This window comes from Malus sylvestris, chromosome 13, assembly GCF_916048215.2.
Source record: "Malus sylvestris chromosome 13, drMalSylv7.2, whole genome shotgun sequence".
NCBI lineage: Eukaryota > Viridiplantae > Streptophyta > Magnoliopsida > Rosales > Rosaceae > Malus > Malus sylvestris.
The window spans coordinates 7006616-7019512 of NC_062272.1; the positions used below are offsets into that span (position 1 = coordinate 7006616).

The 12897-nt window shown below is 35.1% G+C and overlaps 2 protein-coding genes across 3 annotated transcripts in view; both read left to right on the forward strand.

Annotated features, from left to right (window-relative positions):
* The first annotated feature begins 5016 nt into the window (after positions 1-5016).
* LOC126597614 (cytochrome P450 71B26-like) overlaps positions 5017-12897 on the forward strand; it is a 61845-nt gene continuing 53964 nt past the window's right edge. The window contains exons 1-2 of one of the 2 annotated variants that reach the window (XM_050264416.1): positions 5017-5997; positions 6625-7278. In XM_050264416.1, the coding sequence (XP_050120373.1) occupies positions 5068-5997; positions 6625-7242 (1548 nt within the window). In that variant the 5' untranslated portion in view covers positions 5017-5067 and the 3' untranslated portion in view covers positions 7243-7278. Of the gene's footprint in view, positions 5998-6624; positions 7460-12897 lie in introns of those variants that run through there. The other variant, XM_050264415.1, reaches the window with a different exon arrangement.
* On the forward strand, positions 5068-7242 carry LOC126596836 (cytochrome P450 71B26-like). Its single transcript, XM_050263492.1, has 2 exons — positions 5068-5997; positions 6625-7242. The coding sequence occupies exons 1-2, from the start codon at positions 5068-5070 to the stop codon at positions 7240-7242; spliced, it is 1548 nt and encodes a 515-aa protein (XP_050119449.1).

Below are 12897 nucleotides of genomic sequence, written 5' to 3' on the forward strand. Positions count from 1 at the left end.
AAAAAAAAAAAAAAAATTTAACCTCTCATATTTAATTTAGGGCTCATATGGGAAGGGTATTAAATGATTGAAATCATTTTTAGTGAAAATGTTTATGAAACCAATCATTAGTAAAAAAACAAGTTAAACCAATCATTAGTAAAAAAACAAGTTAATCTTGGAAAACTACACGGTTTTCTGCAAGAAGTACTAGCTATGTGTTTCTTGCATGAAACACTTTTGAGTAGTTTTGAAACCCAAAAACAATTTTTCTAAAATTACCTTCCTCATCCCTTCCCCATCCCAAAGGCCATTTTCACATATTCATCCAATCCCCAATTTCCCAATTTCCAAAACCCTAAAATTCTAAAAACCCATCCAATCTCATATTTTGATTTTACTCCAATGTCATACCTTAATTTGTTTCAAATTTCCCACACCACCACCATTTGGTTCAAAATTCGACTGAAGGACTATCCTCCTAATATTCAAGATGAGTTCTGAAGAGCATATTTGCAAATGGGACCTTGTAGGCCTACAAAACATTGTTGAGCGACACTTAGTTGTTTACGTTGAGAGATATGTTTTTTCATATATTGGTAGTGAAGCTATCATGGAACATTTTCAGACTATGAAACCTCGTCGTGGAAGCAAATTAGAATTTATAGCTTATAATGTTGTTATATTTATAATTTATGAATGAAATGTATTATAATTTAACTTTTAAATTTATTTTTATCTATAATTTTTTTGACTTTTATTATTGGGACCCCTCGAGTTTAAAATCGTGAAATCGTTGTTGCTTACACTAGAACACTTACGATAGCTAGACCCACCAGGAACACATTTATTATCGGACATGGCATCTTAATGCGTTGCAATCTAGACATTTTTTACAAAGAAAATTTTATTAATAGATAATATAGATACATAACAACTAATAATCATGCACGCTCCATTTTATATTTGTTTAGATAAGAAAAGGCTATAAAATGCCACTTATTACAGTTTAGTGATATTTCTCTTCACTTGTAAGTGATTGGTCTTATGTTCGATTCTCGCCAAAGACGAATTTAAACCACATTATTGCTAGCTCATCCCCCTCCTCCTTAATGAAGATAATATCGGTTGTTAAAAATAAAATAAAATAAAGCTATAAAATGTAAGAAGAAAGCGGTAAATTGACTTTGTTTTTTAATGAAAATCAGACTTGATGACCTTTGGTCTAGCTTAATTAGCACGAAAAGGTTAACAAGTCTCTGGATTTTTCTGTGGTATGCATGTTTGACTTGAGTGTCCAACTTACGTGCATATATACTCTTCCTAGAATTTTTCTACTCGACCAATATCGGAGTCTATGGCTTCAAGTTTCATCACCGGAATTGATATCTTTGACTACCTAGCGTGATCTAGAAAACAATTAATGAAAAAGACAAGCAAGGCCGGATCATGATCGTTGATCATGTTCTTGGCAGGAACGTTTCGGTTAAAAAATACCAAGTATTATCCTATCAAATATATACAAACACCCTAATTGTACCATTTCGCCACCTCCAAATAAGAGCAAGTCTATCCATTTGAAAAAGGCAAGGAAAAATCAAGGATTGCCCCTACCATTTCTCTAAATAGTAATTATCTTTGTGCAAATTCACATATTTGAAAAGTGGAAGGGCAAGGGTGATGACGATTACTATTCATAAATATATATTTTTTAGGGTAATTCTCTGTTTACTACTCTCATGTTTCGCGGTTTTCAACATTTAGTACATTAAGTTTTTTTTCGTCCCAGAATCATACTTAAAGTGTAAAATTTGGGACAGTCTCATACATTCGTTAGTCAAATTGTTAAGTCTCCCGTTAACTGTGACGTAACGCTCATGTGGACAATGACTGGACGACACATGGGTCCACATGGATTTTTTTTAATTTTTTTATAATTTTTAGAGAAGGCCGAGTGTGCCTGCTTGGCGGGCCCCAATTTTTTTTTTTTTTTTTTGTCGGGCCACTTGCCTTCCTCCTTCCACAAGCAATAAGGTATCATTTGGTACGCAGATGAGATGAGAAGAAACGGGACAGAACGGGACGGGACAGGACATGACGGAACAGAGAGGGAGTAAAGATGCCCTCAGATGGAAACAAGGAGGAAGAAGAAGGAGACAGAGATGTTATAATTTTGTGTTCCACGGATGTGGAACGAGTCGTTCCAGGAGGGTGAGGCGGAACGAAAATTCACCTAAAACTCGTCCCGTGGAACAGCGCGTTCCATCCGTTTTAGGTGCACCAAACGTGGGACGGAATGTCTTGTCCTACTCCATTCCGTCCCGTCCCACGTACCAAACGGTACCTAATGGAATAACCCGCCAGTGGATTCATAATTTTATTGGCCGACCTAATTACTAACTTTATAAAACTCCAAATCTCTCTTTTGTATTATCTGTGACATGTTACATTAATTGGAACCGTTGCAGCTGACACTGGCATGAAGTTTTTGATTGAATGCTCATATATGATGGATAGGTTTCAACTTTCATTCCATGAAAGCACAGGGAGTTCTGTTAGCTGCTTGATAAGTTGGTTGGTAGATATTTGCCGGATTTTTCTTCCTGGCCGCGCATGTATAATCCTTATCCATAGACATATTAATAAGAGTACTATTATGAGTTTGTTAAAACAGAATTGATTCAGGGAATTGGAGACACAAAATCGAAAGTTGTTTGTGCCCATTAGCATGCATAATGCTTAACCATCAATCAATCCTTGAGAGTACTATCATGAGCTTGTCAAAATAAAATCTAGCATACTACATACATAAATAGAAAGTTGTTTGCCCCAACTGTATGCATAATGCTTATCCATTAACCGATTAAGATATTATTTTGAGTTTGTCAAAACATGATTCAGTGGAATGGAGACATAAATAAAAAATTGTTTGCGCCATCAGCACGCATAATGCTTATCCATCAACCCATCAATATATAGGAATACTATCATGAGTTTGTCAAAACAAGATTCAATAGACTACAAATATAAATAAAAAGTTGTTTGCGCTAGTAACATGCATAATGCTTATCTATTAACCGATCAATATATAAGAGCACTATCATGAGTTTGTCAAAACAAGATTCACTGGACTACAAACATATATAGAAAGTTGTTTGCGCCAGTAGCATGCATAATGTTTATCCATTAACCGATCAATATGAATGCTATCATGAGTTTGTCAAAACAAGATCTAGTAGACTACATACATAAATAAAATGTAGTTTGCGCCCATATGAAACAATATGGTTGAGAGAGAGGAAGAGAGATGTATCTTGCATCTGTTGTGAGTTTTTTTTTTTTTTTTTTTTTTTGTTTTTTGTTTTTGAGATTTCTCCACATGAATCTAATTAATTGAAGGATATGAATTGCTATCCATCGACCGATCAATATCGGTACTATCATAAGTTAGTCAAAATAAAATCTAGAGGGCTAGAGACATAACTAAAAAGTTGTTTGCGCTTATATATAACAATAGAATGAGAGAGATGAGAAAAAGATAGATGTGTCACCCATATGTGTTTTCTTATTTCTAGAGATTTTTCCACATAAATTTAATTAATCGAAGGATTTGGTTTGGTATTGATGTATTTTGAAAAAAAAACTGTTTTTGCTGTGTTGTGAGAATAAGCTCATTTTTGCTGCTTCATGTTTTCAGTTTTTTTTCACCCAAAACTATGAAAATAAGTTGTTTTTAAGTGTTTACCAAATACCTTTTTGAGCTCAACTTTTTTTTATACCCACTTTTTATAAAAGTTCCTTAATACCAAACCAGTACTTAAACTGCTAAATTAAACCAGTACCAAACCGTCCTTTCATGATAACGAAGGCCATTTATTATCTTTGCAAATTAAGGTTGTTTCAAATGAAACTATGACTACTCATGATGTTCAATATCAGAGGATTTGTGATAGACATAAAAGTTTTATCACTTGTTTCTTTCTTTTCGTATTTTTTGTTTTGTCAAACGATAAATTTGGTTAGATTAAATGTTAGATTAGTCATTCACGGGATTTAAACCCACACTATCATGCAAAGACTTAACACATTTTCACCATTATGGTAAAAGTCCACTTGTCTTTCCGTATTTAGTTAGCTCAGTAGAAGATGATTTATAAACACTCAGTACTACGGTCTAATCGTATTCCTCTTTACTTGTAAGTGAGAGGTCTTAGGTTTGATTCTCATCAAAGGTGAATTTGAACCATATTATTGCTAGCCCACTATCAAGCTAAGCCCCTCTCCCGCTTTTCTTAGTGTAGATAATATTGTTTGTTTAAAAAAATTAAAAAAAATAATTGTCATCTAAAACTAAACAAATTAAAAAGGGCATTGAACTTTAAGGCCCTTACAAATTGTTACCCACGACCACTGTTCAAAAAATCCCCACCTAGCGTCGCCTAGGCCCCGCCTAGGCGTTAGGCGGCTGGCCACCGCCCTGATTAATATCTAGGCTTTCGAAAGTTAAGAAAGGGCGCCTAGACCTACTGAGGCGCCCATCTAGATCGCCTAGCTCGCCAGACCCACCTAGGTTGTGACTCACTTAGACAGAAAATAGATAACTTTCATTTTGCATTTTATTTTTTTTCAATAAATTGTAAGAGATTTGCTGAATACTTAAATGAACACGCATTATATGCTTGTTCCCTATGTTTTCATTATGTTCCAATAGCTCATAATATATTTGTCATTCTATTTTATAGGTTATGATGAAATTATATATATTTTAAGTATAAACAAACACTTATTTACACGAAATATAATAAATTTAATTAAATCTACCTAGTCCGCCTAGGTGCCCGCCAAGACCTTATCTAGCCGTCTAAGTGCTAGACCCCAGCCCACCGTCTGACTAGCGCCTAGTGTCTTTTAGAACTTTGCCTACGACAATTTACATGAGTGAAATTTTCATCGATGTTGAAATACTACTTCGTCGTTTGTTTCCAAAGTCGGTTATAGCTAGATATTAAGATCACCAGAGCTTTATATATGATGGACAAAATCTCCACAAAAAAAAAAAAAAAAAAAAAATCATTGATAGAACCTCCAATGGCTATCATCACCTCCTTGCTCATATGCCTTCCATTTCTCCTTCTTCTCCCTCTATTTCTTCTACTCCAAAAGAGGAAAAATGTCCATAAGAACCCACAGCAAAAGACCCTTCCACCAAGCCCCCCCAAGCTCCCCCTCATAGGCAACTTGCATCAACTCGGCACCCCACCTCACCAATCTCTCCACCAACTCTCCATAAAGTACGGACCAGTCATGCTCCTCCACCTCGGCCGTGTCCCGACCCTCGTCATCTCTTCCGCCGAAGCAGCCAAAGATGCTTTAAAAACCAACGACCTCCACTGCTGCAGCAGACCCTCCTCGGCCGGAGCCCGCAGGCTCACGTACAACTATCTTGACATGGCCTTTTCTCCCTATGGCGATTACTGGAGAGAGATAAGAAAAATATGCGTGCTCGAGCTTTTCAGCGCGAAGAGGGTCCAGTCATACAGGTCAATCAGGGAAGAAGAAGTAGATGAAATGGTCAATTCAATCTCTGCCTCTTCATCTTCTGGTGCTCCTGTTGATCTCACGGAAAAGTTGTTTGCTCTCACGGCTAGTATTATTTTTAGGATTGCGTACGGGACAAGTTTCCAAGGGAGTAAATTTGAGCATGCTAAAAATATTGATGAGTTGATTCAGGATACTGAGGCCATGCTCGGAGGGATGTCCGGGGCTGACTGCTTTCCGTCTTGGATGGGGTGGGTTATCGATAAGGTTTCCGGTGTGCACAAGGAGTTCGATAGGATTTCCAAGGAGTTGGATGGTTTTTTCCAGCAGGTGATTGATGATCATCTGAAACCTGGGAGGAGAGTTGACGACGAACAAGCTCATGAAGATATAGTTGACGTTCTGCTTAAGATAGTGAAGGAGCAAAGTGAGTTTGGAGCTTCTCATCTTGGCCACAACAACATCAAGGCAGTCCTCTTGGTAATTAATCTCTTAAAAGAACCTCTTGTGGTTATTAATTTTGTGTTAATTTGTTATTTGTTTGAGAATTATTTTATATGCAGACAAAAGTTTGAACCCTTTCCCCTTGGTGCCTTTTTATTTTTTTGAACGAACCATATTATCTACAAGGAAGTGAGGGAGTAGGCCGAGCCTAACAATAGACTAGCAATTATATGGTTCAAATTTGGCGTTCGCGAGAATTGAACCTAAGACTTCTCACATACAAGTGAAGAAAAATACCATTAAACTTTAGTGCTAAGTGACTCCTTAATTAGTGCCCATTTAGAAAACAGTAAAAGTTATTCTTTTATAACCCCAAAAAATTATTTGTCCAGTTTTGTGAAAAAAGGAAAGGAAAAAATTTAGTTCATGTCCCATTCTGTTGAGGGGTGTGATTTCCTTTTTTTTTTTTTTTGACTTGTACACTATTTTTTTCTTTCTGATAGTTGAGTTGAAGAAATCAAATAAGAATAAAGGAACAAAAGTAAACATGGTATGCACACAGAGAAAAGTAGTGCAAAATTCATCAATTAGTTTTTTATGCATCATTTTTCTACTTCGTTTTTCAATTATTTTTCTGACTATGATGTTGCAATTGTGAATCAGAATCTATTTTTAGGTGGAATAGACACAGGTGCAATAACAATGGTGTGGGCGATGGCAGAGCTAGCTAAGAACCCTAAATTGATGAAGAAAGCACAAGAAGAAGTCAGAAAATGCATTGGAAACAAAGGAAAAATCACAGAAACTGATACAGATCAGCTTCAATACCTCAAGATGGTAATCAAAGAAACCCTAAGACTGCATCCTCCAGCTCCAATGCTCCTTCCAAGAGAAACCATCTCCCATTGCAAAATCCAAGGTTATAATATTGAACCAAAAACAACAATTTATATCAATGACTGGGCAATCGCACGCGACCCTGAGGTTTGGAGGGACCCCGGAAAATTTATCCCAGAACGGTTTGACGGAAGCTCTGTCGATTACAAAGGACAACATTTTGAGTTTTTGCCGTTTGGAGCTGGTCGAAGAGTTTGCCCTGGAATCTATATGGGAACGACAACAGTGGAGCTTGGACTTGCAAATCTTCTCTACTGGTTCGATTGGAAATTGCCTGATGGAATGAAGGAGGAAGATCTTGACATGGAAGAAGCCAGTGGCTCCCTTTCCCTCACCGTTGCTAAGAGAACTCCTCTCAACCTTGTCCCCATGAAATTTTCTTAAAATTAAGAAAAAAATTAACGGAGGATTGGGGAAGACCTGTTTCTTGTTATGGTTTAAGATTGGGTAGAATTCAGTTGATATGTTTCTTGTTCTTATGGTGTAGTTAATTAATAATGTGGCACTTGTACTGTATATTGTATATCCTTGTGTGAATGTGTACTATTACTCTGTTCTCGTCTTAAATTGAATAAAACACTACAAATCACAGGTTGACATATATTCTAAAGTGATTCGTTTGTAATGTCGAAGTGTTCTTTACAAGTAGAGTATTAATTAGTTAAATCTTTTCTAACAAAACAGAAATGATTATGTTTTTAATTAACATTTGTTATAAGTTGGAACACCACTTAAGCCTCTGATGTTTGAGGTCACTGAACTCGTTTTCAAAGCAACTGGATATGCATGTTAGCCCTTTTCTTTTCTTTGGGGTTCTTCACATGGAAACTGCTCAGAGAGTGTTGAGATATGTGCAAAGGACACTTGACTATGGAATCAAGTATGAAATGGGGAAATCAACTATCCTAATAGGATTTTGTGATAGTGACTAGGGTGGCAGTGAAGATGATTGCAGAAGCACATCAGGTTATGCATTCACTTTTGGTTCAGGGGTTTTCTCTTGGGCATCAGTGAAACAACAAAGTGTTGCACTGTCCACAGCTGAGGCAGAGTATGTGAGTGCCTCAGAGGCAACATCTCAAGCCATATGGCTAAGATTCATACTCAAAGACTTTGGGGAATTGCAGGTTGATGCCACACCACTTCTGTGTGACACCTCATCAATCACCATGACTAAAAATCCAGTTTTTCATCAAAGAACAAAGCACAGAAAGTGGAGATATCATTTCATCAGAGAAGCATTACAAGAGAATACAATCAAGCTACACTACTGTAAGACAGAAGATCAAATCGCAAACATTTTCACAAAAGCTCTTCCAAAGGAAAGATTCAATTACTTGAGGGAGATTGCTTGGCATGACAACCATAACCAATTTGGAGGGGAGTGTTGGAACCTAAATTGCTTATGGTTCCAAGGATCGAAGATAGCAAGTGAAGCTCCAAGTAATGAGTTGCTGCATAATCGAAGAAGAAGAACAAAGGTTTTTACTCGAACGGCCAGTTTTGTTTAAAGCTTTTGTTTGTGTAAATGAGTGACACATGTACACTCCAGATTAGATCATTTAAACCCCCAATGAAGGGCTAGGATTAAATTTGGAGAAGGGTAAGTGTAATTCATAGTACATGTTTGTCTCCTAGCACATTTAGAGATAAGTTTGTTAGTTGGCAATGTACCAAAGCCCTACAAACATTCTCTATATAAATCAAAATATGGCTGATGCATTTGCATTAAATAAGGAAAGCATTAAATAATTGATCCTTAAAAAAGAAGGAAAGTATTAAATAATTGATCCTTAAAAAACATCACTTGTGGGCTAAAATCTTAACCGAGATAGAAAAATTAATTCAGTCATTTGATTTGTGTCCAACTCAGATTTAAGTTTCTTATGTGATTTGTACTAATATTTTTCTGCATAATATTGCTTTATGTGAATTGTAATGCTCATAATTTATTTATCATTGGCAAAAAAAAATAAAAAATAAAAATTTGTAACCTCTCATATTTAATTTAGGGCTCATATGTGAAGGGTATTATATGATTGAAATCATTTTTAGTGAAAATGTTTCTGAAACCAATCATTGGTAAAAAAACAAGTTAATCCTGAAAAGCTACACGGTTTCCTGCAAGAAGTACTGGCTATGTGTTTCTTGCATGAAACACTTTAAGTACTTTTGAAACCCAAAAACAATTTTTCTAAAATTACCTTCCTCATCCCTTCCCCATCCCAAAGGCCATTTTCACATATTCATCCAATCCCCAATTTCCTAATTTCCAAAACCCTAAAATTCTAAAAACCCATTCAATCTCATATTTTGATTTTACTCCAATATCATACCTTAATTTGTTTTAAATTTCCCACACCACCACCATTTGGTTCAAAATTCGAATGAAAGACTATCCTCTTAATATTCAAGATGAGTTCCGAAGAGCATATTTGTAAATGGGACCTTGTAGGCCTACAAAACATTGTTGAGCGACACTTAGTTGTTTACGTTGAGAGATATATTTTTTCATGTATTGGTAGTGAAGCTATCATGGAACATTTTCAGACTATGAAACCTCGTCGTGGAAGCAAATTAGGATTTATAGCTTGTAATGTTGTTATGCGTATGATTTATGAATGAAATGTATTATAATTTAACTTTTAAATTTATTTTTATCTATAAAATTTTTAACCTTTATTATTGGGACCCCTCTAGTTTAAAATCCTGAAACCGCCCTTGCTTACTCTAGAACACTTACAATAGCTAGACGACCCACTAAGAACACATTTATTATTGGAAATGGCATCTTAATGCGTTGCAATCTAGACATTTTTTACAAAGAAAATTTTATTAATAGATAATATAGATACATAACAACTAATAATCATGCATGCTCCATTTTATATTTGTTTAGATAGGAAAAGGCTATAAAATGCCACTTATTACGGTCTAGTGATATTTCTCTTCACTTGTAAGTGATTGGTCTTACATTCGATTTTCTCTAAAGACGAATTTAAACCACATTATTACTAGGTCATCCCCCTCATTTTTAGTGGAGATAATATCAGTGGTTAAAAATAAAATTAAAAAAAAGCTATAAAATGTAAGAAGAAAAGCAGTAAATTGACTTTGTATTTTAATGAAAAAAGCTATAATTAAATAATCATATGCACCAGATTGTGTGATTCAGTGGACTGGAAACATAAAGAAAGTTGTTTGCGTCTAGCAACATGCGTGATGCTTATCCATCAACCCATCAATAAGAGTATTATCATGAATTTGTCAAAATAATATTCAATGTAATGAAGACATAAATAAAAAATTGTTTGCATCCATACGTGGCAATAGAGACAAGAGAGAGACATGATGACAATATGGATGCGATTAATTAATTAATTTGTTGCTTATTTGAGAGTTATGGCATATAAGGCAATATCTTAATTGATTGGAGCAATTGCCTAGACATGATGACAATATGGATGCGATTAATTAATTAATTTGTTGTTTATTTGAGAGTTATGGCATATAAGGCAATATCTTAATTGATTGGAGCAATTGCCTAGACATGATGACAATATGGATGCGATTAATTAATTGATGCGATTAATTAATTAAGTTGTTATTTATTTGAGAGTTATGGCATATAAGGCAATATCTTAATTGATTGGAGCAATTGCCTAGACATGATGACAATATGGATGCGATTAATTAATTAATTTGTTGTTTATTTGAGAGTTATGGCATATAAGGCAATATCTTAATTGATTGGAGCAATTGCCTAGACATGATGACAATATGGATGCAATTAATTAATTAATTTGTTGTTTATTTGAGAGTTTTGGCATATAAGGCAATATCTTAATTGATTGGAGCAATTGCCTATGGCATATTAGACATATGCGGTATTTTTATTTCTCATATATTTCACAAGAATAAATGTGTGGTTGATGCCTTAGTTAATATTGATGCAGATCATGCTGCATATTACTGGTGGTTTGACGATCCTTTATGTGCAGTTTTTACTTATATTCATGATTTTTCTGTTCCTATCAACTATCTTTTAAGATGATTTTTTACAATATGTTTTCTTTGTACATGGGGTTGATTTTTTGTTCCCCTACCGTATTACTTGCTCTATTTTTTTTTTCTCAACGAGATTTGACTTTAGGTCCCCCTCGTTTGCATTTCTCTCTTTATTCTAATAATATCTAGGGAGCTGAACAGTGAACACTATCACCCCATTTTTTTAATTATTAAAAAAGAGATTTCTTTTATGCAGAACCAAGTTTAAATCCACTTTTTAGTAGTGCTTATTTAGAAAAGTTCTTTTATAACTGCAAAATAAAATTTGTACGTAGTTTTGCGAAAAAACGGAAAGAAAGAAATTTGTCGTGTGTGTGATTTTCACAACTTTTATTTTCTAGACTCACCCTTCTTTTTTTTCGGTCTTTAAGTTATATTTAAATTGAACGATTATAAAAAGACAAAGTAAATTACATGAGTGTGCCGTGTTCACAAAGAGAAAACTGGTTTGCGAAATTTATTAATTATTTTTTCATGCATCAATTTTCTATTTTGTTTTCAATGCAGTTTTCTGATTATGATGTTACAATTGTGAAACAAAATTTATTTTTAAGTGGAACAGATACGGGCGCAATTACAATGGTGTGGCGATGGCATAATTTCTTAAGAAACCAAAGGAAGATTTTGCAGGGCAAATTGACTAGGGTTTGAGTAATAGAAAATTGGGTTAATGATTTTCTTCAAATTGCATAATTCTTTCTATACAAGGTATTATATACAAATATTACAATTAAGCGCATAGCCGCTATTACGGCATGTAAGCCGTGATCCACAATTTGTGGCATTTGACTTATGCTAGAAGAGGTAAATTATAATGATTATAATATTATAATAACTATGATAACATTTTCCTAATTCAGGAAGATATTATCATAATCACAATAATTATTTCGAATAGAATTAGCTAAGAACCCTAAACTGATGAAGAAAGCACAAGCAGAAGAAAAAAATGCATCGGAAACAAAAGAAAAGTCACAGAAATTGATACAAATCAGCTCCAATACCTCAATATGGTAATAAAAGAAACCCTAAGACTGCATCCTCCAGCTCCATTGATCTTCCCAAGGAAACCATGTCCCATTGCAAAATCCAGGGTTATGACATTGACCTCAAAACCCTAGTTCTTGTTATGAGTGGGCAATCTCACAGGACCAGGCCCGGCCCAGGCTCGGTGCCACAGGGGCAACTGTCCAGGGCCAAAATTGAAGGGGGCAAAAAAAAAATGTAACCCAAATAACTAGGTATAAAAAAATAAAAATAAAAAGTCCAGAGCCCAAATAGGGCAAGAGCCCAGGAAAGATGAAAAACAGCCTAGGTTTTGGGCGTTACAAAAAAAATAAAAAAAATAAAGGACATTAGAGGGGCCACTCGGTGGTCTAGGTTTTGGGCATTATAATCAACAAAAAAAAAAGAACAAAACGACATTAAAGGGACCACTCGGTCCCCACTAACCCTAACTCCCATATCCCCACCCCCCTTTGTTCCCCATTTCCCCAACTTCTCCTTGCCGTCCTGACCCCCTGACTCCCTTTCACCAGCAAGCTGTTGCAGCACAGGAGGTCCCTGTCCGGCTGTCCCTCCTCCTCAGCTCAGCGCCAAGCCCATTGGTCGTTGCAAGTGCAAGAGCACTCACTCACCACCAACCCTTCCTTTTGAGTTTTGAGGTAAACTAATTTTTAAATTTTGAATTATCAATTCATAATTTCATATAAAATTTTGCAAGTAGCATAGAATTATATGACAATTGATGTATAGAATTGTTGTTGTTGATGAATTGAATTCTTGACTTATTGAATTATTTGATTTCATTTCAAACCCAATTTTTAGGTTCAATTTTTATAATATGTTAAACTATATGTTAGTGTTTTTATAATATATAATATGTGTTGGAATGATAATTTTGATAGGAAATTTTTGTTATATCATGTGTAGGTAATTTTTGCAAACAAAGTATCGAAGCCATGTCTTTTA

Excerpts from the sequence above, each read along its gene's own strand:
- LOC126596836 (XM_050263492.1), top strand. The coding sequence starts at position 5,068 with ATGGCTATCATCACCTCCTTGCTCATATGCCTTCCATTTCTCCTTCTT. Across the intron at positions 5,998-6,624 it reads ACATCAAGGCAGTCCTCTTG|AATCTATTTTTAGGTGGAAT; the intron begins GTAATTAATCTC and ends ATTGTGAATCAG.